This window comes from Mercenaria mercenaria, chromosome 6 (genome assembly GCF_021730395.1).
Source record: "Mercenaria mercenaria strain notata chromosome 6, MADL_Memer_1, whole genome shotgun sequence".
Classification (NCBI taxonomy): Eukaryota; Metazoa; Mollusca; class Bivalvia; order Venerida; family Veneridae; genus Mercenaria; species Mercenaria mercenaria.
In genome coordinates this window covers 61,951,813-61,978,654 of record NC_069366.1, presented here as the reverse complement: position 1 = coordinate 61,978,654, position 26,842 = coordinate 61,951,813, and the positions used below count along the sequence as shown (strand labels likewise).

Here is a 26,842-nt window from a genome sequence, read left to right as displayed (position 1 = left end):
CTAGAGGCCATATTTTTCAATGGATCTTCATGAAAATTGGTCAGGTATTTTATCTTGATGATATCTAGGTCAAGTTCAAAACTGGGTCACATGAGCTCAAAAACTAGGTCAGTATGTGAAATAATAGAAAAAACGACGTCATACTCAAAACTGGGTCATGTGGGAAGAGGTGAGCGATTCAGGACCATCATGGTCCTCTTGTTTACAAAATAATGCCCCTTTTTAGCTCACATGTCACAAAGTGACAGTGTGAGCTTTTGTGATCGCGCAGCGTCCGTCGTCCGTCGTCCGTGCGTCCGTCCGTGCGTCCGTCCGTGCGTCCGTGCGTAAACTTTTGCTTGTGACCACTCTAGAGGTCACATTTTTCATGGGATCTTTATGAAAGTTGGTCAGAATGTTCATCTTGATGATATCTAGGTCAAGTTCGAAACTGGGTCAACTGCGGTCAAAAACTAGGTCAGTAGGTCTAAAAATAGAAAAACCTTGTGACCTCTCTAGAGGCCATATTTTTCAAAAGATCTTCATGAAAATTGGTCAAAATGTTCACCTTGATGATATCTAGGTCAAGTTCGAAACTGGGTCACGTGCCATCAAAAAGTAGGTCAGTAGGTCAAATAATAGAAAAACCTTGTGACCTCTCTAGAGGCCATATTTTTCATTGGATCTGTATGAAAGTTGGTCTGAATGTTCATCTTGATGATATCTAGGTCAAGTTCGAAACTGGGTCAGCTGCGGTTAAAAACTAGGTCATTAGGTCTAAAAATAGAAAAACCTTGTGACCTCTCTAGAGGCCATACTTTTGAATGGATCTTCATGAAAATTAGTCTGAATGTTCACCTTGATGATATCTAGGTCAAGTTCGAAACTGGGTCACGTGCCGTCAGAAACTAGGTCAGTAGGTCAAATAATAAAAAAACCTTGTGACCTCTCTAGAGGCCATATTTTTCATGGGATCTGTATGAAGGTTAGTCTGAATGTTCATCTTGATGATATCTAGGTCAAGTTCGAAACTGGGTCAACTGTGGTTAAAAACTAGGTCAGTAGGTCTAAAAATAGAAAAACCTTGTGACCTCTCTAGATGCCATATTTTTCACAAGATCTTCATGAAAATTGGTCTGAATGTTCACCTTGATGATATCTAGGTCAAGTTCGAAACTGGGTCACGTGCCATCAGAAACTAGGTCAGTAGGTCAAATAATAGAAAAACCTTGTGACCTCTCTAGAGGCCATATTTTTCATGGGATCTGTATGAAAGTTGGTCTGAATGTTCATCTTGATGATATCTAGGTCAAGTTCGAAACTTGGTTAGCTGCGGTCAAAAACTAGGTCATTAGGTCTAAAAATAGAAAAACCTTGTGACCTCTCTGGAGGCTATACTTTTGAATGGATCTTCATGAAAATTGGTCAGAATGTTCGTCTTGATGATATCTAGGTCAAGTTTGAAACTGGGTCACGTGCCATCAATAACTAGGTCAGTAGGTCAAATAATGAAAAAACCTTGTGACCTCTCTAGAGGCCATATTTTTCATGGGATCTGTATGAAAGTTGGTCAGAATGTTTATCTTGATGATATCTAGGTCAGGTTCAAAACTGGGTCACATGAGGTCAAAAACTGGGTCACTATGTCAAATAATAGAAAAAAATGACGTCATACTCAGTTCAAAACTGGGTCATGTTGGGACAGGTGAGCGATTCAGGACCATCATGGTCCTCTTGTTTGACTTAAAAATTCTTGGTTAAGGTTTTGTATGTAAACTGGTATCTCAGTAACCACTTGTGGGAATGGATTGAAACTTCACACACTTATTCACTGTGATAGACTGACCTACATTGCACAGGTTCCATCAATCTATTTTGCTTTTTAGCTCACCTGTCACTAAGTGACAAGGTGAGGTTTTGTGATCACCCTGCGTCTGTCGTCCGTCGTCTGTGCGTCTCGTGCGTCCGTGCGTCAACAATTTCGTGTCTGCACGATAGTGGTTTCGTTTATGATTTTATTTTAACCAAACTTGCACACAACTTGTATCACCATAAGATCACGGTTCCTTTCTTGAACCGGCCAGATCCCAATACGGGCTACAGAGTTATGGCCCCTGAAAGGGCCAAAATTAGCTATTTTGACCTTGTCTGCACAATAGCAGCTTCATTTATGATTTGATTTTAACCAGACTTGCACAAAACTTGTATCACTACAAGATCTTGGTTCCTTTCTTGAACTGGCTAGATTCCTTCATGGGCTCCAGAGTTATGGCCCTTTAAAGGTCCAAAATTGGCTATTTTGGCTTTTGCAGCCAGAGACTTCATTTATGGTTTTATTTGATACAAACTTCAAAAATATCTTCAACAACAATAAATCTTGGATTCCATGACAAATCAGATCCATTCGTAGGTTCCAGAGTTATTTTATATCTGATTACCTCCCCTGATTGTAATCAAACTGGATTTATATCAGTAAGTACTTATAGGACTTATTTGAAATTTCATTATTGTCATTAGTTGGACTGAGCCAATGAGGGTAGATAACTATGGACTGATTTTATGTCAAATTACCTCCGTTTATTTCAAATCAAAATGGGTATATCTCCGTAACTAATGAAGATACTGATCTGAAATTTCATTTATGTCAACAGATTTATTTGGCAGATCCTTCTTTTGTTAACTTACAATCATTTTTAGCTCATCTGATTTTTTGAAAAAAAATGATGAGTTATTGTCATCACTTGAGCGGTTGTCGGCGTCGGCGTCTGCGTCGGCATTGCCTGGTTAATTTTTATGTTTAGGTCAGCTTTTCTCCTAAACTATCAAAGCTATTGCTTTGAAACTTGGAATACTTGTTCACCATCATAAGCTGACCCTGTATAGCAAGAAACATAACTCCATCTTGCTTTTTGCAAGATTTATGGCCCCTTTTGTACTTAGAAAATATCAGATTTCTTGGTTAAGTTTTATGTTTAGGTCAACTTTTCTCCTAAACTATCAAAGCTTTTGCTTTGAAACTTGGAATACTTGTTCACCATCATAAGCAGACCCTGTACATCAAGAAACATAACTCCATCTTGCTTTTTGCAAGAATTATTGCCCCTTTTGGACTTAGAAAATCAGTTTTCTTGGTTAAGTTTTATGTTTAGGTCAGCTTTTATCCTAAACTATCAAAGCTATTCCTTTAAAACTTGCAACACTTGTTCACCATCATAAGCTGACCCTGTACAGCAAGAAACATAACTCCATCCTGCTTTTTGCAAGATTTATGGCCCCTTTTGGACTTAGAAAATATCAGATTTCTTGGTTAAGTTTTATGTTTAGGTCAACTTTTTAGCTCACCTGTCACAAAGTGACAAGGTGAGCTTTTGTGATCGTGCGGTGTCCGTCGTCCGTCGTCCGTCCGTCCGTGCGTCCGTCCGTCCGTAAACTTTTTGCTTGTGACCACCCTAGAGGTCACATTTTTCATGGGATCTTTATGAAAGTTGGTCAGAATGTTCATCTTGATGATATCTAGGTCAAGTTCGAAACTGGGTCACGTGCCATCAAAAACTAGGTCAGTAGGTCTAAAAATAGAAAAACCTTGTGACCTCTCTAGAGGCCATATATTTCACAAGATCTTCATGAAAATTGGTCGGAATGTTCACCTTGATGATATTTAGGTCAAGTTCGAAACTGGGTCACGTGCCATCAAAAACTAGGTCAGTAGGTCTAAAAATAGAAAAACCTTGTGACCTCTCTAGAGGCCATATATTTCATAAGATCTTCATGAAAGTTGGTCAGAACGTTCACCTTGATGATATCTAGGTCAAGTTCTAAAGTGGGTCATGTGCCATCAAAAACTAGGTCAGTAGGTCAAATAATAGAAAAACCTTGTGACCTCTCTACAGGCCATATTTTCCATGGGATCTCTATGAAAGTTGGTCTGAATGTTCATCTTGATGATATCTAGGTAAAGTTCGAAACTGGGTCACGTATGGTCAAAAACTAGGTCAGTAGGTCTAAAAATAGAAAAACCTTGTGACCTCTCTAGAGGCCATATATTTCATGAGATCTTCATGAAAATTGGTCAGAATGTTCACCTTGATGATATGTAGGTCAAGTTCGAAAGTGGGTCACGTGCCATCAAAAAACTAGGTCAGTAGGTCAAATAATAGAAAAACCTTGTGACCTCTCTAGAGGCCATATTTTGCATGGGATCTGTATGAAAGTTGGTCTGAATGTTCATCTTGATGATATCTAGGTCAAGTTTGAAAGTGGGTCTTGTGCCTTCAAAAAGTAGGTCAGTATGTCAAATAATGAAAAACGTTGTGACCTCTCTAGAGGCCATATTTTTCATGGGATTTGTATGAAAGTTGGTCTGAATGTTTTCTTGATGATATATAGGTCAAGTTTGAAACTGGGTCACGTGCCTTTAAAAAAACTAGGTCAGTAGGTCAAATAATAAAAAAACCTTGTGACCTCTCTAGAGGCCATATTTTTCGTGGGATCTGTATGAAAGTTGGTTTGAATGTTCATCTTGATGATATCTAGGTCAAGTTTGAAACTGGGTCAACTGCGGTCAAAAACTAGGTCAGTAGGTCTAAAATAATTAAAATCTTTTGACCTCTCTAGAGGCCATATTTTTCAATGGATCTTCATGAAAATCGATCTGAATGTTCACCTTGATGATATCTAGGTCAGTTTCGAAACTGGGTCACGTGCGATCAAAAACTAGGTCAGTAGGTATAAAAATAGAAAAACCTTGTGACCTCTCTAGAGGCCATATTTTTCATGAGATCTTCATGAAAATTAGTGAGAATGTTCACCTTGATGATATCTAGATCAAGTTCAAAACAGGGTCACGTACCTTCGAAAACTAGGTCCATAGGTCAAATAATAGAAAAACCTTTGTGACCTCTCTAGAGACCATATTTTTCAATGGATCTTCATGAAAATTGGTCGGAATTTTTATCTTGATAATATCTAGGTCAAGTTCAAAACTGGGTCACATGAGCTGAAAAACTAGGTCACTATGTCAAATAATAGAAAAAACGACGTCATACTCAAAACTGGGTCATGTGGGAAGAGGTGAGCGATTCAGGACCATCATGGTCCTCTTGTTCTCTTAAACTATCAAAGCTATTGCTTTGAAACTTGCAACACTTGTTCACCATCATAAGCTGACCCTGTACAGCAAGCAACATAACTCCATCCTGCTTTTTGCAATAATTATTGCCCCTTTTGGACTTAGAAAAATCATTTTCTTGGTTGAATATTATGTTTAAGTCAACTTTTCTCATAAACTATCAAAGCTATTGCTTTAAAACTTGCAACAGTTTTTCACCATCATAAGTGGACACTGTACATCAAGAAACATAACTCTATCCTGCTTTTTGCAAAAGTGATGGCCCTTTTTAGACTTAGAAAATCATGGGTAGGACAATATTTCTATTATACAAAAAAAATCAGATGAGCGTCAGCACCCGCAAGGCGGTGCTCTTGTTTTTAATTAATTCCCTTTTACGCTACTATAAATACCTTGTTTTTAGTAACTTTTTTATTATTGGCCGTAGGGAAAAACCGAGACCACTTTTCTGTGATACATCATGGATGGTACCTCCAATTTTTAGGTGTATTTTGACATATCTGTACCTTGTAAGAATTTTTTAGCTCACCTGTCACAAAGTGACAAGGTGAGCTTTTGTGATCGCGCAGTGTCCGTCGTCCGTCCGTGCGTGCGTCCGTCCGTCCGTCCGTAAACTTTTTGCTTGTGACCACTCTAGAGGTCACATTTTTCATTGGATCTTCATAAGAGTTGGTCAGAATGTTCATCTTGATGATATCGAGGTCAAGTTCGAAACTGGGTCACGTGCGGTCAAAAACTAGGTCAGTAGGTCTAAAAATAGAAAAACCTTGTGACCACTCTAGAGGTCACATTTTTCATGGGATCTTCATGAAAGTTGGTCAGAATGTTCATCTTGATAATATCTAGGTCAAGTTCGAAACTGGGTCACGTGCGGTCAAAAACTAGGTCAGTAGGTCTAAAAATAGAAAAACCTTGTGACCACTCTAGAGGTCACATTTTTCATGGGATCTTTATGAAAATTGGTCAGAATGTTCATCTTGATGATATCTAGGTCAAGTTCGAAACTGGATCACGTGCGGTCAAAAACTAGGTCAGTAGGTCTAAAAATAGAAAAACCTTGTGACCACTCTAGAGGTCACATTTTTCATGGGATCTTCATGAAAGTTGGTCAGAATGTTCATCTTGATGATATCTAGGTCAAGTTCGAAACTGGGTCATGTGCAGTCAAAAACTAGGTCAGTAGGTCTAAAAATAGAAAAACCTTGTGACCACTCTAGAGGTCACATTTTTCATGGGATCTTCATGAAAGTTGGTCAGAATGTTCATCTTGATGATATCTAGGTCAAGTTCGAAACTGGGTCACGTGCAGTCAAAAACTAGGTCAGTAGGTCTAAAAATAGAAAAACCTTGTGACCGCTCTAGAGGTCACATTTTTCATGGGATCTTTATGAAAGTTGGTTAGAATGTTCATCTTGATGATGTCTAGGTCAAGTTCGAAACTGGGTCACGTGCCTTCAAAAACTAGGTCAGTAGGTCTAAAATTAGAAAAACCTTGTGACCACTCTAGAGGTCACATTTTTCATGGGATCTTCATGAAAGTTGGTCAGAATGTTCATCTTGATGATATCTAGGTCAAGTTCGAAACTGGGTCACGTGCCTTCAAAAACTAGGTCAGTAGGTCTAAAAATAGAAAAACCTTGTGACCACTCTAGAGGTCACATTTTTCATGGGATCTTCATGAAAGTTGGTCAGAATGTTCATCTTGATGATATCTAGGTCAAGTTCGAAACTGGGTTACGTGCGGTCAAAAACTAGGTCAGTAGGTCTAAAAATAGAAAAACCTTGTGACCACTCTAGAGGTCACATTTTTCATGGGATCTTTATGAAAGTTGGTCAGAATGTTCATCTTGATGATATCTAGGTCAAGTTCGAGACTGGGTCACGTGCCTTCAAAGACTAGGTCAGTAGGTCTAAAAATAGAAAAACCTTGTGACCTCTCTAGAGGCCATATATTTCAAAAGATCTTCATGAAAATTGGTCAGAACGTTCACCTTGATGATATCTAGGTCAAGTTCGAAACTCGGTCACGTGCCATCAAAAACTAAGTCAGTAGGTCAAATAATAGAAAAACCTTGTGACCTCTCTAAAGGCCATATTTTTCATGGGATCTGTATGAAAGTTGGTCTGAATGTTCATCTTGATGATATCTAGGTCAAGTTCGAAACTGGGTCACGTGCTGTCAAAAACTAGGTCAGTAGGTCTAAAAATAGAAAAAAAAAACGATGTCATACTTAAAACTGGGTCATGTGGGAAGAGGTGACCGATTCAGGACCATCATGGTCCTCTTGTTTTCTTTTTGGTTTAATTTCTTCCCTTAGTTGTTCCTGTCCTTTGGACTTAGATATTTTTTTCTGAGGACCTTCTTGTCCTCGAGTGCAATGATAACAGGTGAGCGATATAGGGCCATCATGGCCCTCTTGTTTACAAAATTATGCCCCTTTTTCGACTTAGAAATTCTTGGTTAAGGTTTTGTATGTAAGCTGGTATCTCAGTACCCACTAATGGGAATGGATTGAAACTTTACACACTTGTTCACTGTCATGATCTGACATGCACTGTGTAGGTCCCATAACTCTACTTTGCTTTTTTTTAGCTCACCTGTCACATAGTGACAAGGTGAGCTTTTGTAATCACCCTTCGTCCGTCGTCAGTCCATCCGTGCGTGCGTCAACAATTTCTTGTCTGCACGATAGTGGTTTCATTTATGATTTTATTTTAACCAAACTTGTATCACCATAAGGTCAGGGTTCCTTTCTTGAACTGGCCAGATCCCATTATGGTTTCCAGAGTTACGGCCCCTGAAAGGGCCAAAATTAGCTATTTTGACCTTGTCTGATTTGATTTTTACCAAACTGGCACACAACTTGTATCACCATAAGGTCTTGGTTCTTCTTGAACTGGCTAGATTCCTTTATGGGTTCCATAGTTATGGCCCCTGAAAGGGCCAGAATTATCTATTTTGACCTTGTCTGCACAATAGCAGCTTCATTTATGATTTGAATTTAATCAAACTTGCACAAAACTTGTGTCACCATAAGATCTCGGTTCCTTTCTTGAACCGGCCAGATTTCATAATGAGTTCCAGAGTTATGGCCCCTGAAAGGGCCAAAATTAGCTATTTTGACCTTGTCTGCACAATAGCAGCTTCATTTATGATTTGATTTTAACCAAACTTGCACACAACTTGTATCACCACAAGATCTTACTTCCTTTCTTAAACTGGCCAGATTCCTTCATGGGTTCCAGAGTTATGGCCCCTTAAAGGTCCAAAATTGGCTATTTTGACTTTTGCAGCCATATAGAGACTTCATTTATGGTTTTATTTGATACAAACTTCAAAAATATCTTCAACAACAATAAATCTTGGATTCCATGACAAATCAGATCCATTCGTAGGTTCCAGAGTTATTTTATATCTGATTACCTCCCCTGATTGTAATCAAACTGGATTTATATCAGTAAATACTTATAGGACTTATTTGAAAATTAATTATTGTTATTAGTTGGACTGAGACAATCAGGGTAGATAACTATGGACTGATTTTATGTCAAATTACCTCCCTTAATTTCAAATTAAAATGGGTATATCTCCGTAATTAATGAAGATACTGATCTGAAATTTCATTTATGTCAACAGATTTATTTGGCAGATCCTTCTTGTGTTCACTTACAATATTTTTATTATTTTTTATTACTTCCCTTTTACGTTACTATAAATAGCTTATTTTTAGTAACATTTTTATTATTGGCCGTAGGGAAAAACCGAGACCACTTTTCTGTGGTACAATATGGATGGTACCTCCAATTTTTAGGTGTATTTTGACATATCTATACCTTGTAAGATTTTTTCTTTCTTTTTGGTTAAATTTCTTCCATGTTGTTCCTGTCCTTTGGACTTAGATATTTTTTCTGAGGGCCTTCTTGTCCTCAAGAGCAATGATAACAGGTGAGCGATATAGGGCCATCATGGCCCTCTTGTTTAATTTCACCAGTAAATTAATATCTTTTTGGGTGAAAGCTGATTTTTGTGTTTTTGGTATTAAAATTAATTTTAATAAGATTTATTGAAGAGTGGTGATTTCTGGTAGCGGTATATATATTTGTTTCTTTTCCAGGTCTCGTTCACCCATACCTAGGCGAGGAGTGAGGCGTCCAGTACCTGGTGGGAACCATCCAGTCAGGCGACCTTCAACCCAGGCTAAACCAAAGTAAAAAATTCCTTCTAAATGCAGTTGTATATGAAAAGTGCTTGCATTTTTAGCTCACATGTCACAAAGTGACAAGGTGAGCTTTTGTGATCACGCAGCGTCCATCGTCCGTCCATCCGTAAACTTTTGCTTGTGACCACTCTAGAGGTCACATTTTTCATGGGATCTTTATGAAAGTTGGTCTGAATGTTCATCTTGATGATATCTAGGTCAAGTTCGAAACTGGGTCACGTGCAGTCCAAAACTAGGTCAGTAGGTCTAAAAATAGAAAAACCTTGTGACCTCTCTAGAGGCCATATTTTTTCAATGGATCTTCATGAAAGTTAGTCAGAATGTTTACCTTGATGATATCTAGATCAAGTTCGAAACTTGGTCACGTGCCGACAAAAACTAGGTCAGTAGGTCAAATAATAAAAAAACCTTGTGACCTCTCTAGAGGCCATATTTGTTATTGGATCTGTATGAAAGTTGGTCTGAATGTTCATCTTGATAATATCTAGGTCAAATTCAAAACTGGGTCAACTGCAATCAAAAACTAGGTCAGTAGGTCTAAAAATAGAAAAACCTTGTGACCTCTCTAGAGGCCATACTTTTGAATGAGTCTTCATGAAAATTAGTCAGAATGTTCACCTTGATGATATCTAGGTCAGGTTCGAAACTGGGTTACGTTCCTTCAAAAACTAGGTCAGTAGGTCATATAAAAAAAAAAACCTTGTGATCTCTCTAGAGGCCACATTTTTCATGGGATCTTTATGAAAGTTGGTCAGAATGTTCATCTTGATGATATCTAGGTCAAGTTCGAAACTGGGTCACGTGCAGTCCAAAACTAGGTCAGTAGGTCTAAAAATAGAAAAACCTTGTGTCCTCTCTAGAAGCCATCTTTTTCAATGGATCTTCATGAAAGTTAGTCAGAATGTTTATCTTGATGATATCTAGGTAAAGTTCGAAACTGGGTCACGTGCCGACAAAAACTAGGTCAGTAGGTCAAATAATAAAAAACCTTGTGACCTCTCTAGAGGCCATATTTGTCATTGGATCTGTATGAAAGTTGGTCTGAATATTCATCTTGATGATATCTAGGTCAAGTTCGAAACTGGGTCAACTGCAGTCAAAAACTTGATCAGTAGGTCTAAAAATAGAAAAATCTTTTGACCTCTCTAGAGGCCATATTCAATGAATCTTCATGAAAGTTGGTCTGAATGTTCACCTTGATGATATCTAGGTAAAGTTTGAAACTGGGTCACGTGCGGTCAAAAACTAGGTCAGTACTTATAAAAATAGAAAAACCTTGTGACCTCTCTTAGAGGCCATATTTTTCATGAGATCTTCATGAAAATTGGTGAGAATGTTCACCTTGATGATATCTAGGTCAAGTTCAAATCTGGGTCACATGCCTTCAAAAACTAGGTCATTAGGTCAAATAATAGAAAAACCTTGTGACCTCTCTAGAGGCCAAATTTTTCAATGAATCTTCATAAAAATTGGTCAAAGTTTTTATCTTGATGATGTCTAGGTCAAGTTCAAAACTGGGTCACATGAGCTCAGAAACTAGGTCGCTATGTCAAATAATAGAAAAAAACGACGTCATACTCAGTTCAAAACTTGGTTATGTGGGGACAGGTGAGCGATTCAGGACCATCATGGTCCTCTTGTTATTGTTTGAGTGTGATTATTACTGTTTATTTTTAAGAGGTTAATAGAAGTATACTGTTTTGATAAAGAACAAAGGTACTACCTTAGTAAATATAACTTAGGTTCACAGTAGATAGACTACCAAAAAACTCTATTTACTTTTTATTTTCTAACAGAGTATTTCATACCTGTTAATAATTTCAATTTTTGTTAGGATTAACAAAGAAGTGACCATGCCTTGCAGTGGGTGGCCACCATGGCCAAGTGTTTAATCACTGACTTTTAACCACATGTGTCTTACCTGTGTGAGGAGGCTATCTAGCTAGCCTGTGAAATGTTGATGATTCTGCCCAGGCATATGTCTGAAACAATATCCAGAGGGGCACCTGGGTCTTCCTGCACTATCTGAGCTGTAGAAACACTATATGAATTACTTTGTGTTGGTATGACTTAAAACCTAAGCAGATATTTCATCCCTCCCAAGTCTGTTTCATGAGTATTGATGATAATTTTCAGTGAGCCTCCCAAAAGTTCTGTGACAGTTCAAGGTAGAGGAGGCAGAGGTGGGGAGAGGCGTCCTGGCGGAGTACCAAACTCAAGACCAAGTGGTGTTCAAGGTTCCCCAACTAAACCAGTCAGAGGAAATGCCCCTGCTCCAGGGAAACAGCCACCAGTAGGCAGGTCTTTAGGGCAGCAGATAGCAGATGTTGGGCGTGGTAAAAGACCACCACCACAGAAAGCAGCAGCTCCTCCTCCCCAGCCACAGAGGTAAATTATACACTGTCATAACAGAATTTATTCCATTCTTTCACAGGTTTTGCTGCTAAAAAGAAGTATGTGTTCTCTCCTGTTGCTATTATAATAATCAAGCTTCATCATGAAGGGCCTAGATTTATCAGTTATCAACATTTGGGTGAATGCAAATACTTACAATTGCATTGAAGTGCAGGCTTTAAATCATAACACAAATACTTAGTGAAGATTCATGTATATATTTGCTTCCCTTTCTGGTACTGTGAAATCATTTTATTATGTCTCCCACCAAAAAGTGGTGTGGGAGAAATATTGATTTACTCCAGTCTCTGTGTGTGTCTGTCTGTATGTGTGTGTGTCTGTCTGTCAAAAAGCTTGTATGCACTCTAAGTCAAACATTTCTCATCAGATCTTCACCAAACTTGAACAAAATGTGTTTGACCATAAGACCTTGGCCAAGTTCGATAATTTGCCAAATCTGTTCAGGCATTTTGGAGTTATGGCCCTTGAATTACCAAAAAATCGGCCTTTTTGCTCTTGTCTGCACTAAGTTGAACATTTCTCATTTGATTTTCACCAAATTTGAACAAAATGTGTTTGACCATAAGACCTTGGCCAAGTTCGATAACTTGCCAAATCTGTTCAGGCATTTTGGAGTTACGGCCCTTGAATTACCAAAAAATCGGCCTTTTTGCTCTTGTCTGCACTAAGTTGAACGTTTCTCATCCGATCTTCACCAAATTTGAACAAAATGTGTTTGACCATAAGACCTCGGATAAGTTCGATAATGAGGCAAATCGGTCCAGGCATTTTGAAGTTCTGACCCTTGAATTGTAGTAAGTAAACAGTATATAAAGGCTGACTTGCTATTTAGATGATTAGGCAGTTGTGGGAGACATTCGCTTTTCTCAAAAGCAGCTCTAGTTTTCTGATGAATCTGAGGGTTTCCATTTTCTTAAGGTAAAATGAATGGAATATCTCTTATTTGTAAGGAATTCATTTTTTATCTCACCTGAGCCAAAGGCTCATGGTGAGCTTTTGTGACCACTCAATGTCCGTCGTCCGTAGTCTGCCGTGCGTCCGTCAACAATTTCTTAAAAAATCTTCTTCTTGAAAATCACTGGGCAGAATTACACCAAACTTCACAGGAATGATCCTTGGGTGGCCCCCTTTCAAAATTATTCTAAGAATTGAATTCCATGCAGAACTCTGGTTGCCATGGCAACATAAAGGAAAAACTTTAAAAATCTTCTTGTCCAAAACCGCAAGACGTAGAGCCTTGATACTTGGCATTTGATATCATGTTATGGTCCTCCATGAAGATTGTTCAAATTTTGCCCCTGGGGTGAAAAGAGGCCCCTCCCCGGGGTTCACAAGTTTTACATAGACTTATATAGGAAAAAAATTTAAAAATCTTCTTGTCTAAAACCACAAGACGTAGGCCTTTGATATTTGGTGTTTAGCATTGCCTTGTGGTCATCTACCAAAATTGTTCAAATTATAACCCTGGGGTGAAAAGAGTCCCTGCCCCGGGGGGTCTCAAGTTTTTTATAGACTTATAAAGGAAAAAACTTTAAAAGTCTTCTTGCCTTAAACTGCAAGGGTTAGGCTTTTGATATTTGGTATGTTGCATTGCCTTGTGGTTCTCTACCAAAATTGTTTAAATTATGCCCTGGGGGAAAAAGAGGCCCAGCCCTGGGGGTCCCAAATTTAACATAGACTTATATAGGGAGAAAAATATCTTCTTGTCTGAAAGTTCAAGGCCTATGTCCTTGATATTTGATATGTAGCATTGCCTAGTGGATTTCTAACAAGATTGTTCAAATTATGCCCCTGGGGGTGACTTGTTATATGAGTTATATAGGAATAGATACTTAAAAAATTATCAGATTATATTTCCTAGACTGTTTAATTATAATTAACTGATAACCACAAGCGATTTGGGATCACTTGACTGTGACCTTGACCTACTGACCTACTTTCTCTTTTTTTAAGATACAGCCTTGAAATTTGGATGACATGTACAGTTTTTGCACATCGATCTTAAAACTGACTTTCATTGACCATGAATGTGACCTACTTCCTAATATTTTAGCATCAGTGTGCCATTTTAAACATGTGGCTCATATTACTCAGGTGAGCGATTCAGGGTCATCATGACCCTCTTGTTTTATTCATAGATCAATGAAATCCATGAAAATTAAACTATGATATTTGTGATTTCACAGTATTTTCTCATATTGCATATACATAAGAGCATTGGTACAACCTCCACTAGAATTATGTATTATAAAATTATTTCCTGCTTATATGACAGTATTGGTTTCTGCATGATTCATGTGTTTTATGCATTACCTCACCTATGAGACGGAATATTTGGAATGAAATACTGTTGTGAGGTAATTTTCCCTCACAATGCTTGTCTCACTCAAGTCAAAAAATTCTCTATGTTTTTAACATTTGAGAGCATTGTTTTGTCTTATTCATTAAAAATTAACTGAATTTATTTTACACAGTGTCAGATAGCAGTGGTATTTGAGTCAACGATTTACAGTTGACATCATTGTAATGGCATGATACATGTTTTTAATAGTAGGTAATTAGGTATAAATAAAACAGGATGTTTAATTGGTGAGAAAATAAATTTGCCATTTCAGTTAAGTTGTGGTTATAAGGAAATTCCATCCTCAGTTTGAGACATGTCAAAAAATTTGGTAGAATTTCAATTTTGGGCAAAATCGCAACCTCAGGATTTCCTTGTTCAGAACTCACGGGTGTGGTAGATTCCCTTTATATTATACAGTTAGTTTCTCCCTTTACTTTGCTTCTGCAGTATTCATTATGCTGTAGATTGGGTATTATTTATGAGGGTTTTATTTTTGCTGATATTGGGTACACAATATTGCTCCAAATTTACAGTGTACATGAATACGGTATAAACTCTATTCACGACTTTTCAGAATAGTGTACACCTCTCAACAGGGACACATCTTTACTTTCTAAACACAAGTTTTCATTTTGTAAATCAACCTCTGTGGAGAGACAACCTCAGTAAGAGAGATTTTTAGTCTTTCATGTGCTGTTTGCTTTAGAGAGGTTGAACTATATTTACTAGCATTCTGTGGAATGATATACATGAAATTACATTGTTTTGGCCAAAACAGCTATTTTGTTGGGATATAAATTCATGGCTTTCAAATTATGAATATGGAATTAATGGGTATTTTTGCTTCTTTGCTGGGAATCAATTAGTATTAGACGACCACGAAAATTAGTCCCCCACAAAAATTAATGATTTCATGGTTACCAGAGTCATGAATTTTTAATGAGAGCAATAAGACTACTATATAACTAAAGATTAATTAAAAGCCATTTGAAAAGTACCCAGTCTGTAGTATCTGAAAAAACATTTGAAAAATACCCAGTCTGTAGTATCTGAAAAAAACATTTGAAAAATACCCAGTCTGTAGTATCTGAAAAGCCGTTTAAAAAATACCCAGTCTGTAGTACCTGAAAAAACATTTCATAAATACCCAGTCTGTAGTATCTGAAAAAACATTTGAAAAATACCCAGTCTGTAGTATCTGAAAAGCCGTTTGAAAAAAACCCAGTCTGTAGTATCTGAAAAAACATTTCATAAATACCCAGTCTGTAGTATCTGAAAAAACATTTGAAAAATACCCAGTCTGTAGTATCTGAAAAGCCGTTTAAAAAATACCCAGTCTGTAGTACCTGAAAAAACATTGGAAAAATACACAGTCTGTAGTATCTGAAAAGCCAATTGAAAAATACGGAGTCTGTAGTATCTGAAAAAAACATTGGAAAAATACACAGTCTGTAGTATTTGAAAAACAGTTTGAAAAATACCCAGTCTAGAATATCTGAAACCCGTTTGAAAAATAACCAGTCTGTTATATCTGAAAAAACGTTTGAAAAATACCCAGTCTGTAGTATCTGAAAAACTGTTTGAAAAATACCCAGTCTGTAATATCTGAAAAACAGTTTGAAAAATACCCAGTCTGTAATATCTGAAAAAACGTTAGAAAAATACCCAGTCTGTAATATCTGAAAAACCATTTGAAAAATACCCAGTCTGTAGTATCTGAAAATCAGATTGAAAAATACCCAGTCTATAATATCTGAAAACCGTTTGAAAAATAACCAGTCTGTAGTATCTGTAAAACCATTTGAAAAATACCCAGTCTGTAGTATCTGAAAAACTGTTTGAAAAATAACCAGTCTGTAGTATCTGAAAAGCTATTTGAAAAATAACCAGTCTATAATATCTGAAAAACCGTTTGAAAAATACCCAGTCTGTAGTATCTGAAAAACATTTTGAAAAATGCCCAGTCTGTAGTATCTGAAAATCAGTTTGAAAAATACCCAGTCTGTAATATCTGAAAAACTGTTTGAAAAATACCCAGTCTGTAGTATCTGAAAAACTGTTTGAAAAATACCCAGTCTGTAATACCTGAAAACCGTTTGAAAAATAACCAGTCTGTAGTATCTGAAAAACTGTTTGAAAAATACCCAGTCTGTAGTATCTGAAAAGCTATTTGAAAAATAACCAGTCTATAATATCTGAAAAACCGTTTGAAAAATACCCAGTCTGTAGTATCTGAAAAACTGTTAGAAAAATACCCAGTCTGTAGTATCTGAAAAACTGTTAGAAAAATGCCCAGTCTGTAGTATCTGAAAATCAGTTTGAAAAATACCCAGTCTGTAATACCTGAAAACCGTTTGAAAAATAACCAGTCTGTAATATCTGAAAACCATTTGAAAAATAACCAGTCTAATATCTAAAGAAAATGTTTGAAAAATACCCAGTCTGTAGTATCTGAAAAGCCATTTGAAAAATATCCAGTCTGTAATATCTGAAAACCGTTTGAAAAATACCCAGTCTGTTGTATCTAAAAAAACCCAGTCTGTAATATCTGAAAAAACGTTTGAAAAATATCCAGTCTGTAATATCTGAAAACTGTTTGAAAAATACCCAGTCAGTAGAATCTGAAAAGCCGTTTGAAAAATACCCAGTCAGTACTATCTGAAAAGCCGTTTGAAAAATACCCAGTCTGTAGTATCTGAAAAGCCGTTTGAAAAATTCCCAGTCAGTAGTATCTGAAAAGCCGTTTGAAAAATACCCAGTCAGTAGTATCTGAAAAGCAGTTTGAATAATACCCAGTCTGTAGTATCTGAAAAGCCGTTTGAAAAATACCCAGTCTATAGTATCTGAAAAGCCGTTTGAAAAATACCCAGTCTGTAGTATCTGAAACATCAAACTTATGATTAGTTTTTGGTGCTTGTCAAATTGGCTGGAGCACTGTGTGTGAATTGTGTACCTGTTTTATGTGACTGTGTCATGATTGTTGCTAGATGCTTGCCTGCTTTGTGTGTTTCAGAAAATTCCAGATGGCAGTCAAAACAAGAGACAGGTAATGGCATTTTTCTAATGAACCTATGAATGTTTAAGATACAGTTATTCAAAGCTAAAACCTTGATCTGTTTGTGTTTGCTTGTTACACATACACTGCTCCTGTTATTGTCAAAATGTAGAGTTAATATACTGTTTGTTCTTTTTTTTCACAAGCACATTGAATGATTAGCATTTCATCTGGTTTAAACTTTTAATAAGTTTTTTTAAAACATAAGTTACAAACAAACATTTCTTGTTGGCTGATTTGAAATAATGTTTTTATATTAAGACTATGAAATGATTAATTTTGTTAGCATAAAATTCTGTTTCATCTTATATAACATGAATTTGTGGACTTTAAGTTTTAAATGTTTGTAGAATTTTATTTTTAGCAGTAGTACAAGATTCACAAATGTGACCCATATGATCAGCCAGGTATTGGGTCTTGTTAGATATGAATCATAAAAGTTATATGAAGTAAACATTTCATTCCAGGCCCTTACCACAGTCAGCTTTAACTAAAGACAAAGGGAAACCAAAACCAGTGTAAGTTAAAACATCACTTTTATTTCCTCACCATTTAACCCCTACCCTGCTGTATTTCTATAATGGACTGGTCCATCTTTCAATTTGGATCATACCATTTATTATTCAAAGGGGTTTGCACTGAAAATTTACTGACTGAATAGCAAACAGTGCAGACCATGATCAGACTGCATGGATGTGCAGGCTGATCTTGGTCTGCACTGGTCGCAAAGGCAGAATCATCTGCCGCCAGCGGGCTTAGGGTTAATAATAGGCATATAGCGTTATCCCAGTTCATGTGCTTGTGTGTCTGTCCTATGTTTGTGCGTGTTAGGCCAAGAACTTTGTCATGCAACATGCTTTCGATATAAATTAGAACAAAATATTAATGTTCCTCATAAAAAGCCTAGGCAGTATAGTATATAACACCCATAACCCCTGCCTCAAAGGTCAAGGTCACATTTTTCCAGGTATAACTTTTTTATGCATGAATTGATATTTGAATAACTTGGTACAAATTATACCATAATAAAATGATGTGTTGTCTGCAATATTGTAAAGTTACTTCACTTCTTTTGCACTTTTGAACATTAAATACAATTACTTTGACTTCTCTACATGAAATTTATTTTGATTTTCTACAATTATATATAGAAAAGTGAGGAAGTAATGAATTGAAGAAACATAACTCTTTCATGAATGGTTATAAAAATATATCTCAGATTGAAACTAAAAAGGTTACAGTGAGTACAGTCAAATTGTGATCACTAGAAGAACTAAGGGACTACCTAATAATTTCAAGTCAACGCATCTTTCGAGCGACCGCATACAATAATCTGTCTAGTTGACTAGGGATAATGTTAGGTTAACACCGGAAAGTGTTATTAAACATTTAATCACTCAATTTAATTTACATCACACTAAGGTTATTATTTTCACACATGTTAAAGGTAAACAACAGTTTTTTTCAAGGATTATATGAAATTGACATAATAAGTGAAAACACATGTCGAAACACGGTAGCACAGTTTGCTGACCTCTTTGAGTGATTGAGACATCAACGGGTTTTACTCATGTTTGGATTAAAACTACCAGCGCATTTTTTCGAGACATCGTATTTTGAGAAATTACCTTTTATTTACATTGAAAATATATGTAAACACGCCAAGACTTCATGTTTATTTTGAGTGAACGCGGCTTGTTGAGTAAAGCATTTTGAGTAACAGAAACTTGATTGTATTATCTACTTCCATTTTAACCTTTTCAAACAAGGCTTTTATTTGGGTTATGAAGCACATTTTGTGAAGGCTTTAATTGACATGGTTACTTTATTTGAAACAAGCTATTTTCTAACTAGTGCACGCAAACGTAAGACAAGCAGCTCTAGTAGTCGAAGCAGATCAAGGAGTCGATCTTCATCATCATCATCAAGATCCAGTTACAGCAGCAGATCTAGTTACAGTCGAAGCCGTAGTCGAAGTTCGTCAACTAGCTCAAGTGGTAGCGCGGACTCTGATCATCTGTATCGTAACATTGGTGCTCGAGATAATCAGAAACCACCACAGCCTGGTAGACCTAATCCTGGTACGTAAAGTTTTCTATTTTCTGTACAAATAAAGTGAATGCAGACAAATTCAAAAATTGAAATAGAAACTTTAGATTACATAGCCAAGTTGAGCAGTTTTTGTCGAGCCCGCTTGCGGAAGCGAAGACATAGTTGTCCAAATGGCTGTTCAGTGTATGTGCGTCCGTGCGTGCGTCCGGATTTGTTTGTCCGGACCATAACTTTGACATGCATGGAGCAATCTCATTTATATTATGGCATGAGTGTTAACCTCAGTGAGATGGAGTGTCATGCGCAAACCTCAGGTTCCTAACTCAAAGGTCAAGGTCACACTTGGGTCAAAGGTCAAATTCAGTAACGACTGTCCGGAGCATTGCTTCTTCATGCATGGAGGGATTTTAATTTAACTTGGCACAATTGTTCACCATCATGAGACGGAGTGTCATGCGCAAGAATCAGGTCCCTAGGTCTAAGGTCAAGGTCACAGAGGTCAAAGGATAAAAGAATGACAGCTTTGTCCGGAGCATTTCTTCTTCATGCATGGAGGGATTCTGATGTAACTTTGCACAAAAGTTCACCACCACGAGTGTCATGCGCAAGAACCAGGTCTAAGGTCAAGGTCACACTTAGAGGTCAAAGGTCAGATACAAGAATGACTTTGTCCGGAGCATTTCTTTTTCATGCATAGAGGGATTTTGATGTAACTTGGCACAATTGTTCACCATTATGAGATGGAGTGTCATGCGCAAGAACCTAGAATTACTTCCCTTTGTTATTACTATAGATAGCTTATATTGTAACTTTTTGCAATTTTTTTTAGCTCACCTGAGCACAAAGTGCTCAAGGTGAGCTTTTGTGATCGCCCTGTGTCTGACGTCCATCAGCGGCATCAACATTATGACTGTTAACACTCTAGAAGTCACAATTTTGGCCCAATCTTAATGAAACTTGGTCAGAATGTTACCCTCAATAAAGTCTTGAATGAGTTCGATATTGGGTCAACTGGGGTCAAAAACTAGGTCACCAGGTCAAATCAAAGGAAAAGCTTGTTAACACTCTAGAGGTCACAATTTTGGCCCAATCTTAATGAAACTTGGTCAGAATGTTACCCTCAATAAAATCTGGGACGAATTCGATATTGGGTCATCTGGGGACAAAAACTAGGTCACCAGGTCAAATCAAAGGAAAAGCTTGTTAACACTCTAGAGGTCACAATTTTGGCCCAATCTTAATGAAACTTGGTCAGAATGTTACCCTCAATAAAATCTTGGACGTTTTCGATATTGGGTCATCTGGGGTCAAAAACTAGGTCACCAGGTCAAATTAAAGGAAAAGCTTGTTAACACTATAGAGGTCACATATTTGGACCAATTTTAATGAAACTTGGTCAGAATGTTCACCTCAATAAAATCTTGGATGAGTTCCATATTGGGTCATCTGGGGTCAAAAACTAGGTTACCAGGTCAAATCAAAGGAAAGGCTTGTTAACACTGTAGAGGTCACAATTTGGGCCCAATCTTAATAAAACTTGGTCACAATGTTACCTTCAATAAAGTCTTGGACGAGACATTCATCACCTTTTGTGATAGCTCTAGTTTTATTTGGCATAAATGTTTGCCTCAATGCAACAGAGTGTCGTGTGCAACTCCCAGTCCTTTTGACAGCTGACGGGCTCGACATGTTGCCAGTGGGCATCTAGTTTTTTTAGTTTTAAAAATGACCTGTGTAAATTTTACACATTGTAGTTTAAGTTATTGATTTTCAAATGAAATCGAAACAATTCACATGAAACACACATTATATATATTGAGTGTTTTTGTGTGGTTAAGGAAAATAGTAATATGTTATTTCTGCACTCTAGACACGGCCAAGCATGGACGAATGCCACCAGCAGGTAGACCTGGACAAGGTCGGCCAGGTTTGAAGCCAGGGGAGACAAGCCGTCCTTCATCACTTGCTCAAGCCAAGGTTGTCAAGGATCCACTGAAAATGACAGGGCTCAAGTCAAACATCAAACTTACACTAATAAAGGTGAGTGTAGTTGTGTGATTAAGGTGTGCATTTGTAAACTTAGTTTTAGTTTCCACCAGTAACTCAGGTGGGCGACTACTCCGAAATACTGGTTAGTAAATTTTAGTTGGGAAATAATGCAAAATTCAGAAGAAGCTCTTATTCCAGAAGCTTCCCTGTTTCTTTAGCAAGCCAGGTATAAAGCACATAATGTGACTATTATACTGATTAGTTATTTTTGGAAGAGTACCCGCTCGTGATGAAATAATGCACAGAGGGGCACCTGGGGTCTTCCTCCACCATAAAAGCTGGAAAGTCGCCATATTACCTATCGTGTCGGTGCGACGTTAAATCAAAAAAAAAAAAAAATAGAAAATAATTTTTGGAGGAGTTTGGAATTACACAGGTTTCACAGTCGGACAATGTTACCACTTCTTTACTTCATCCACTCCTGTGCTAGGCCACTATTTACCACATGTTATACTAGTCTGATCACAGTACCTTTCCAGTTGCCATTTAAAATACTCCTTAGTGAAAGACCCAAAATTACAACGGTCAGTAATTTCTTGATAAAACCTTTTAGCTAGTTAATATCTTTGTCATTTAAAAATCTTTACTAAAAGGTAGAACATGACTTATTGTACCCCCGACAACAAAGTTGTAAGGGGCAGTATACTGGTTTCAGGTTGTCTGTCTGTCCGTCTGTCTGTCTGAGCTCACATTTGCATACTTAGGTGGCCATAGGAACAATAGATAACTGTACTTTTTCCTTGATGTCATTCATTCCGTGAGGCTTTTATGTGGCTATTTTTCTCTTACATGGCTAAAAGAACAATAGAGAGAACAAAAGAGTAGCCACATAAGTATCCATATGTAGGAACGTCCGTCCGTCTGTCTGTCCATAGACACAATCTTCATCCCCTTGACACAATTTAATGAAACTTCACACAGGTAATCAGTAACAACAGTAGTTGTGCATGGGGCATGTTAGGTTCTTTCAATGACAAAAATTGCAGAGTTATGGGACTTTGTTCCTTGGTAACATACTATGTACATACAGTCTGCATATGCAATCTTGTGTGCGCCTTATCTTTCACATAATTATGCAGTCTTGTGTGCGTCAAATTGCAATGTACTGTGTCAGTGCATGCGGGGGGTACATTCACCTTTAGTGATAGCTGTAGTTATAAAAGTTTTGCCTAAGTATCTCCCCATGTTGATGTTGGGAAATACCAAGATCTATCAGAATTTATTTTTATAGCGATAGGAATGAAAGTTATCTTAATGTCCGTGCGAAACTCGGTTTCTTTTTTACAGCTAGGGAAACCTGGGCTTTCACAAGATCCATGTAATCAGGATGCATTCAGAATTCCCTGTTATAAAAAATCTAACTTATCATTCACTTACTTCTGCTTGCAGCATTCTCTGGTAAAAACTCTTGACTTTACCATTTACTTGCTTCTGCACCAGCATTTTGATATAAACTCTTGAATTTACCATTTACTTTTCTTTTGCTCACAGTATTCTCTGATAAAACTCTTGAATTTATCATTTACTTGCTTCGCTTGCAGCTTTTTCTGATATAAATACTTGAATTTATCATTTACTTACTTCTGCTTGCAGCAAAATTTAAAGCCCCCCCGGATCAGCACCTGAGCCTGTCAGTAGAAAGAGACCAGCAGAACCCGAGGCGAAGCCCCACCATTGAAAAGACCTGCTGTTACCAATCCTCCCAAGATAGGTAAGATTGAAATTTATATTTATTTTAAATAGAAAATTGGATATTTACATTTTTACCATAAAAAATAAATTTTGTTTTTTATGCCCCCGAAGGGAGGCATATAGTTTTTGAACCATCTGTCTGTCGGTCTGTCCGCATTTTTTGTGTCCGGTCCATATCTTTGTCATCGATGGATGGATTTTCAAATAACTTGGCATGAATGTGTACCACAGTAAGAGAATGTGTCGCGCGCAAGACCCAGGTCCGTAGCTCAAAGGTCAAGGTCACACTTAGACATTAAAGGTTATTGCATTGATGGGCGTGTCCGGTCCATATCTTTGTCATCGATGGATGGATTTTCAAATAACTTGGCATGAATGTGTACCACAGTAAGACGACGTGTCGCGCGCAAGACCCATGTCCGTACCTCAAAGGTCAAGGTCACACTTAGACATTAAGGGATAGTGCATTGATGGGCGTGTCCGGTCCATATCTTTGTCATCGATGGATGGATTTTCAAATAACTTGGCATGAATGTGTACCACAGTAAGATGACGTGTCGCGCGCAAGACCCAGGTCCGTATCTCAAAGGTCAAGGTCAGACTTAGACATTAAGGGATAGTGCATTGATGGGCGTGTCCGTTCCATATCTTTGTCATCGATGGATGGATTTACAAATAACTTGGCATGAATGTGTACCACAGTAAGACGACGTGTCATGCGCAAGACCAAGGTCCGTAGCTCAAAGGTCAAGGTCACACTTAGATGTTAAAGGTCTTTTTTCATGATAGTGCATTGATGGGCGTGTCCGGTCCATATCTTTGTCATTCATGCATGGATTTTAAAATAACTACGCATAAATGTGTGACACAGTAAGACGTGTCGCACGCAAGACCCAGCTCCGTAGGTCAAAGGTCCTAAACTCGAACATCGGCCATAACTATTCATTTAAAGTGCCATTGGGGGCATGTGTCATCCTATGGAGACAGCTCTTGTTCTATTATATCATGAATGGTCCAAAATGGCTGCAATCAAAAAATGTCATATCTAGTAATAGCACTTAGTTAAAAAAAACTTCAGTTTCTTCTGTGGTTTTACATATCCACACTGAACTTACCTATACATTTGAAACTTTGAAGTATTTTTAACCAAACAAAAAGTAGGTTATTCACACAGATATCTATATTTTTATGTTTTCATAGATCCTGCATAGTTATTATTCCTATCTGATACTAGACTTTGGCATACTATGTTTCTGTACATGGACTCAGTGTTTTTATATTTTCTACTCTCGGGGATCATGGAGGACATTCAATTTTACTATAATAGAATTCTGCTAGTTCAATGTGAGAGGTGTTGCACATTTCATTACCTCTCATGTACAGACTCAATCAAACTAAGTCTGCTATGATTTTGCTTGGATGTATTCTATGCTCTAATTTTGCTTCTGAAGGATCCTCTCATAGATTTTAATATTTTACTGGAGAGATTTAAGTTTATAGAAAATAAAGGTGTTGCAACTTTGATATTGAAAAGGCATAAATCTCTTATAATTTTACAGATAAGCCTGTAAAAAAGCCAGAAAAGGCAGTACCAGTATCACCTACCAAGGCAGCTGGACGTCCCCCTGGTCCAGCACGTCCCCAAGGGCCAGCAAAACCTGCGCCAGCGGCACCAGCACCAGCTGCTACCACAGCAGCCGTAAAGAAGAAGAGCACAGTCTCAAGGAGAGAAGAACTTCTTAAACAGTTGAAGGCTGTTGAAGATGCAATTGCTAAGAAGAAAAAGAAAATGGGTTGAAGAAATTAGAAAGAATAAATGGACAAAATAATTCAAGTAAAGGCAATAAGAAAGGTGGATCCTTGATGTATTGTCAGTTTATAGGAATCTGGTGAGGTTACCATAGATTCTAGAAATGAGATGGATGAGTGATGTAGTTTACAGGTAATGGACCGAGTAAATTATGCATGTTTTGGTTTACCTGAGGAATCAGTAAATGTCGACATAATTATGTTACACAAAAGGAATCGTGACATACTGTCCAAGAACACAGTTACTATGACTGCAGATTTATATTGTAAATCCTTACAAGAAAAATTGAAGTACATTCAAATGGCAAAGAAAGTGTGTTCACTAGAGTGAAAAACAGTAGTCACTGTGTGCTAAAATGTATATAAAAGAGGATTTTATGCTAATATTTAATATGAAGTTTGTGCAAGGTTGTATTGATGAAATGATACCTATATTCTTAAATATATTTGTCAGGAAGATGCTTGCACTGTTTATTTTTAGAAAAAGAATGTAGATATATCATGGACATATTGTTTGTATTGTTAACTGTGCATTTGTTGAAATTTTAGGTTTTCATTTATACCATAATTATAATCATGGACAATAGGAAACTTGGCAATGTTTCCTTTAGAAAGGCTCCATAGCCACTTGGTTTAGGTGGCCAACCTCAAATAATCACTTGCCCAACACTGATTTAGATTTGAAAAGGCCTCTGTGGCTGAGTGGTTAAGGTCTCTGACTGAATCACTTGCTCCTCGGCACTGTGGGTCCGAAACCTCGTTTGGGGTGTAGAATTCTTTCATGTGAGGAAGCCGTCCAGCTGGCTTGTGGAATGTAGGCGGTTCTACCCAGGTACCCACCCATGCCTGAAATTATGCTTCGGGTGGCATTTTACTTCCTTCATCAAGAAAAGATGACTGCGCCATTTAAATGACAAAATGCTACGCTTTGGCAGGGGGGATTGGAACATACAATGTATTAGGATAGTGGAGTATCATTATTGAAACCTGTTCATTTGTTGTTCACACAACTTTGTATGGTATTCACAAGCATCTATTTATATGTACAAGCAAGGGAAGGAAGCATGATCAACTTTTAGGAAATAGTGATCTATTGAATAGAACGATACAAATCTTGCCTTAAATAGAGTTACTGAGTGTAGCAGTATGTTGTCGGGTTTTATACAATAAACAAGCTTATAACAGGCTTATCTTGGGAATTATAGTATTAACACTCGTTTGGTTTAATGATCAATATCCAGCCAATTTAAAATTAATATACCATTTTCTCCTGATATTACCGAATATTCAGATTTTCTTGGGTTAAATACAGTCAACAATTTTAAACTCTTCATACAGTTTTTACTGACAAGGTATTTTTGTTATAATTTCTGCTATTGCATTGAAAACACCAGGTGCCATGGCAATACATTATGTACTAAATTTCTGTTACTAAAACTGGAAATACCACTTCAGTGTTGTATTAAATAATCACATTAATAGTGAAACAAGTTATAACAGTAGTTACAAACATTGATCTTTTATGGAAGCCTCAATACACTGGTGTGTCACCTATGATATTTATAATTAAAAACTGTGTCTGACTGTACATTAGGTTTGCTACTACATGCTCCCTTGTACACGATGGAGTTATTAAAGCATGCAAGATAGAGGTCTTTAATACATTAAAGGGGGTTTTATTGGAAGCTGTTTAATTAGCACTACCATGTTGGTTTTCTTGAAACCTTTGCCAATTTTAAGTTTTATCTGTAACACTTTCAGAAAAGTTCTCTTTTTGCTCATTTGTACAATGTATATACATCATGTCTTGTAAATTGAAAGTAAACCGATACTGAAACCTAAATTGGATGTTTGTGTTCTGTTGTTGTGGTCAGTTCTCTCATTTTGTATTCTTTGATTTTGTACTAGACAAGTAACGACAACTTCACCACATATTCAGACGTACACACAGGATTTCTGTCTTCTGTTGAGTGGTCAAGAAACCTTTGCCTTGCCCAAGGATAAAACTGGCGTCCTTTAGTACTATCAGATAATTATTTGTCAGTGACCAATTAAATTTTCATGCATTTCATGGTTGTTTCAGTTCACGAAACTAAATC

At 37.2% G+C, this 26,842-nt stretch overlaps 2 protein-coding genes across 6 annotated transcripts in view; one reads left to right on the top strand and one right to left on the bottom strand.

Moving 5' to 3' along the window:
* The window catches only part of LOC123550443 (zinc finger CCCH domain-containing protein 18-like), a 76,006-nt gene extending 54,124 nt beyond the window's left edge, over positions 1-21,882 (top strand). For 3 of the 5 annotated variants that reach the window (XM_053546075.1, XM_053546074.1, XM_053546076.1), the window contains exons 15-20: positions 9,223-9,315; positions 11,464-11,715; positions 17,100-17,132; positions 17,609-17,659; positions 18,996-19,222; positions 21,064-21,881. In XM_053546075.1, coding sequence (XP_053402050.1) covers positions 9,223-9,315; positions 11,464-11,715; positions 17,100-17,132; positions 17,609-17,659; positions 18,996-19,222; positions 21,064-21,251 — 844 coding nt within the window. In that variant the 3' untranslated portion in view covers positions 21,252-21,881. Of the gene's footprint in view, positions 1-9,222; positions 9,316-11,463; positions 11,716-17,099; positions 17,133-17,608; positions 17,660-18,995; positions 19,223-21,063 lie in introns of all 5 variants that reach the window. The other 2 variants (XM_053546073.1, XM_053546077.1) reach the window with 2 other exon arrangements.
* LOC123533418 (uncharacterized) overlaps positions 1-26,842 on the bottom strand; it is a 283,937-nt gene that overhangs the window by 176,996 nt on the left and 80,099 nt on the right. The window lies entirely within an intron of this gene.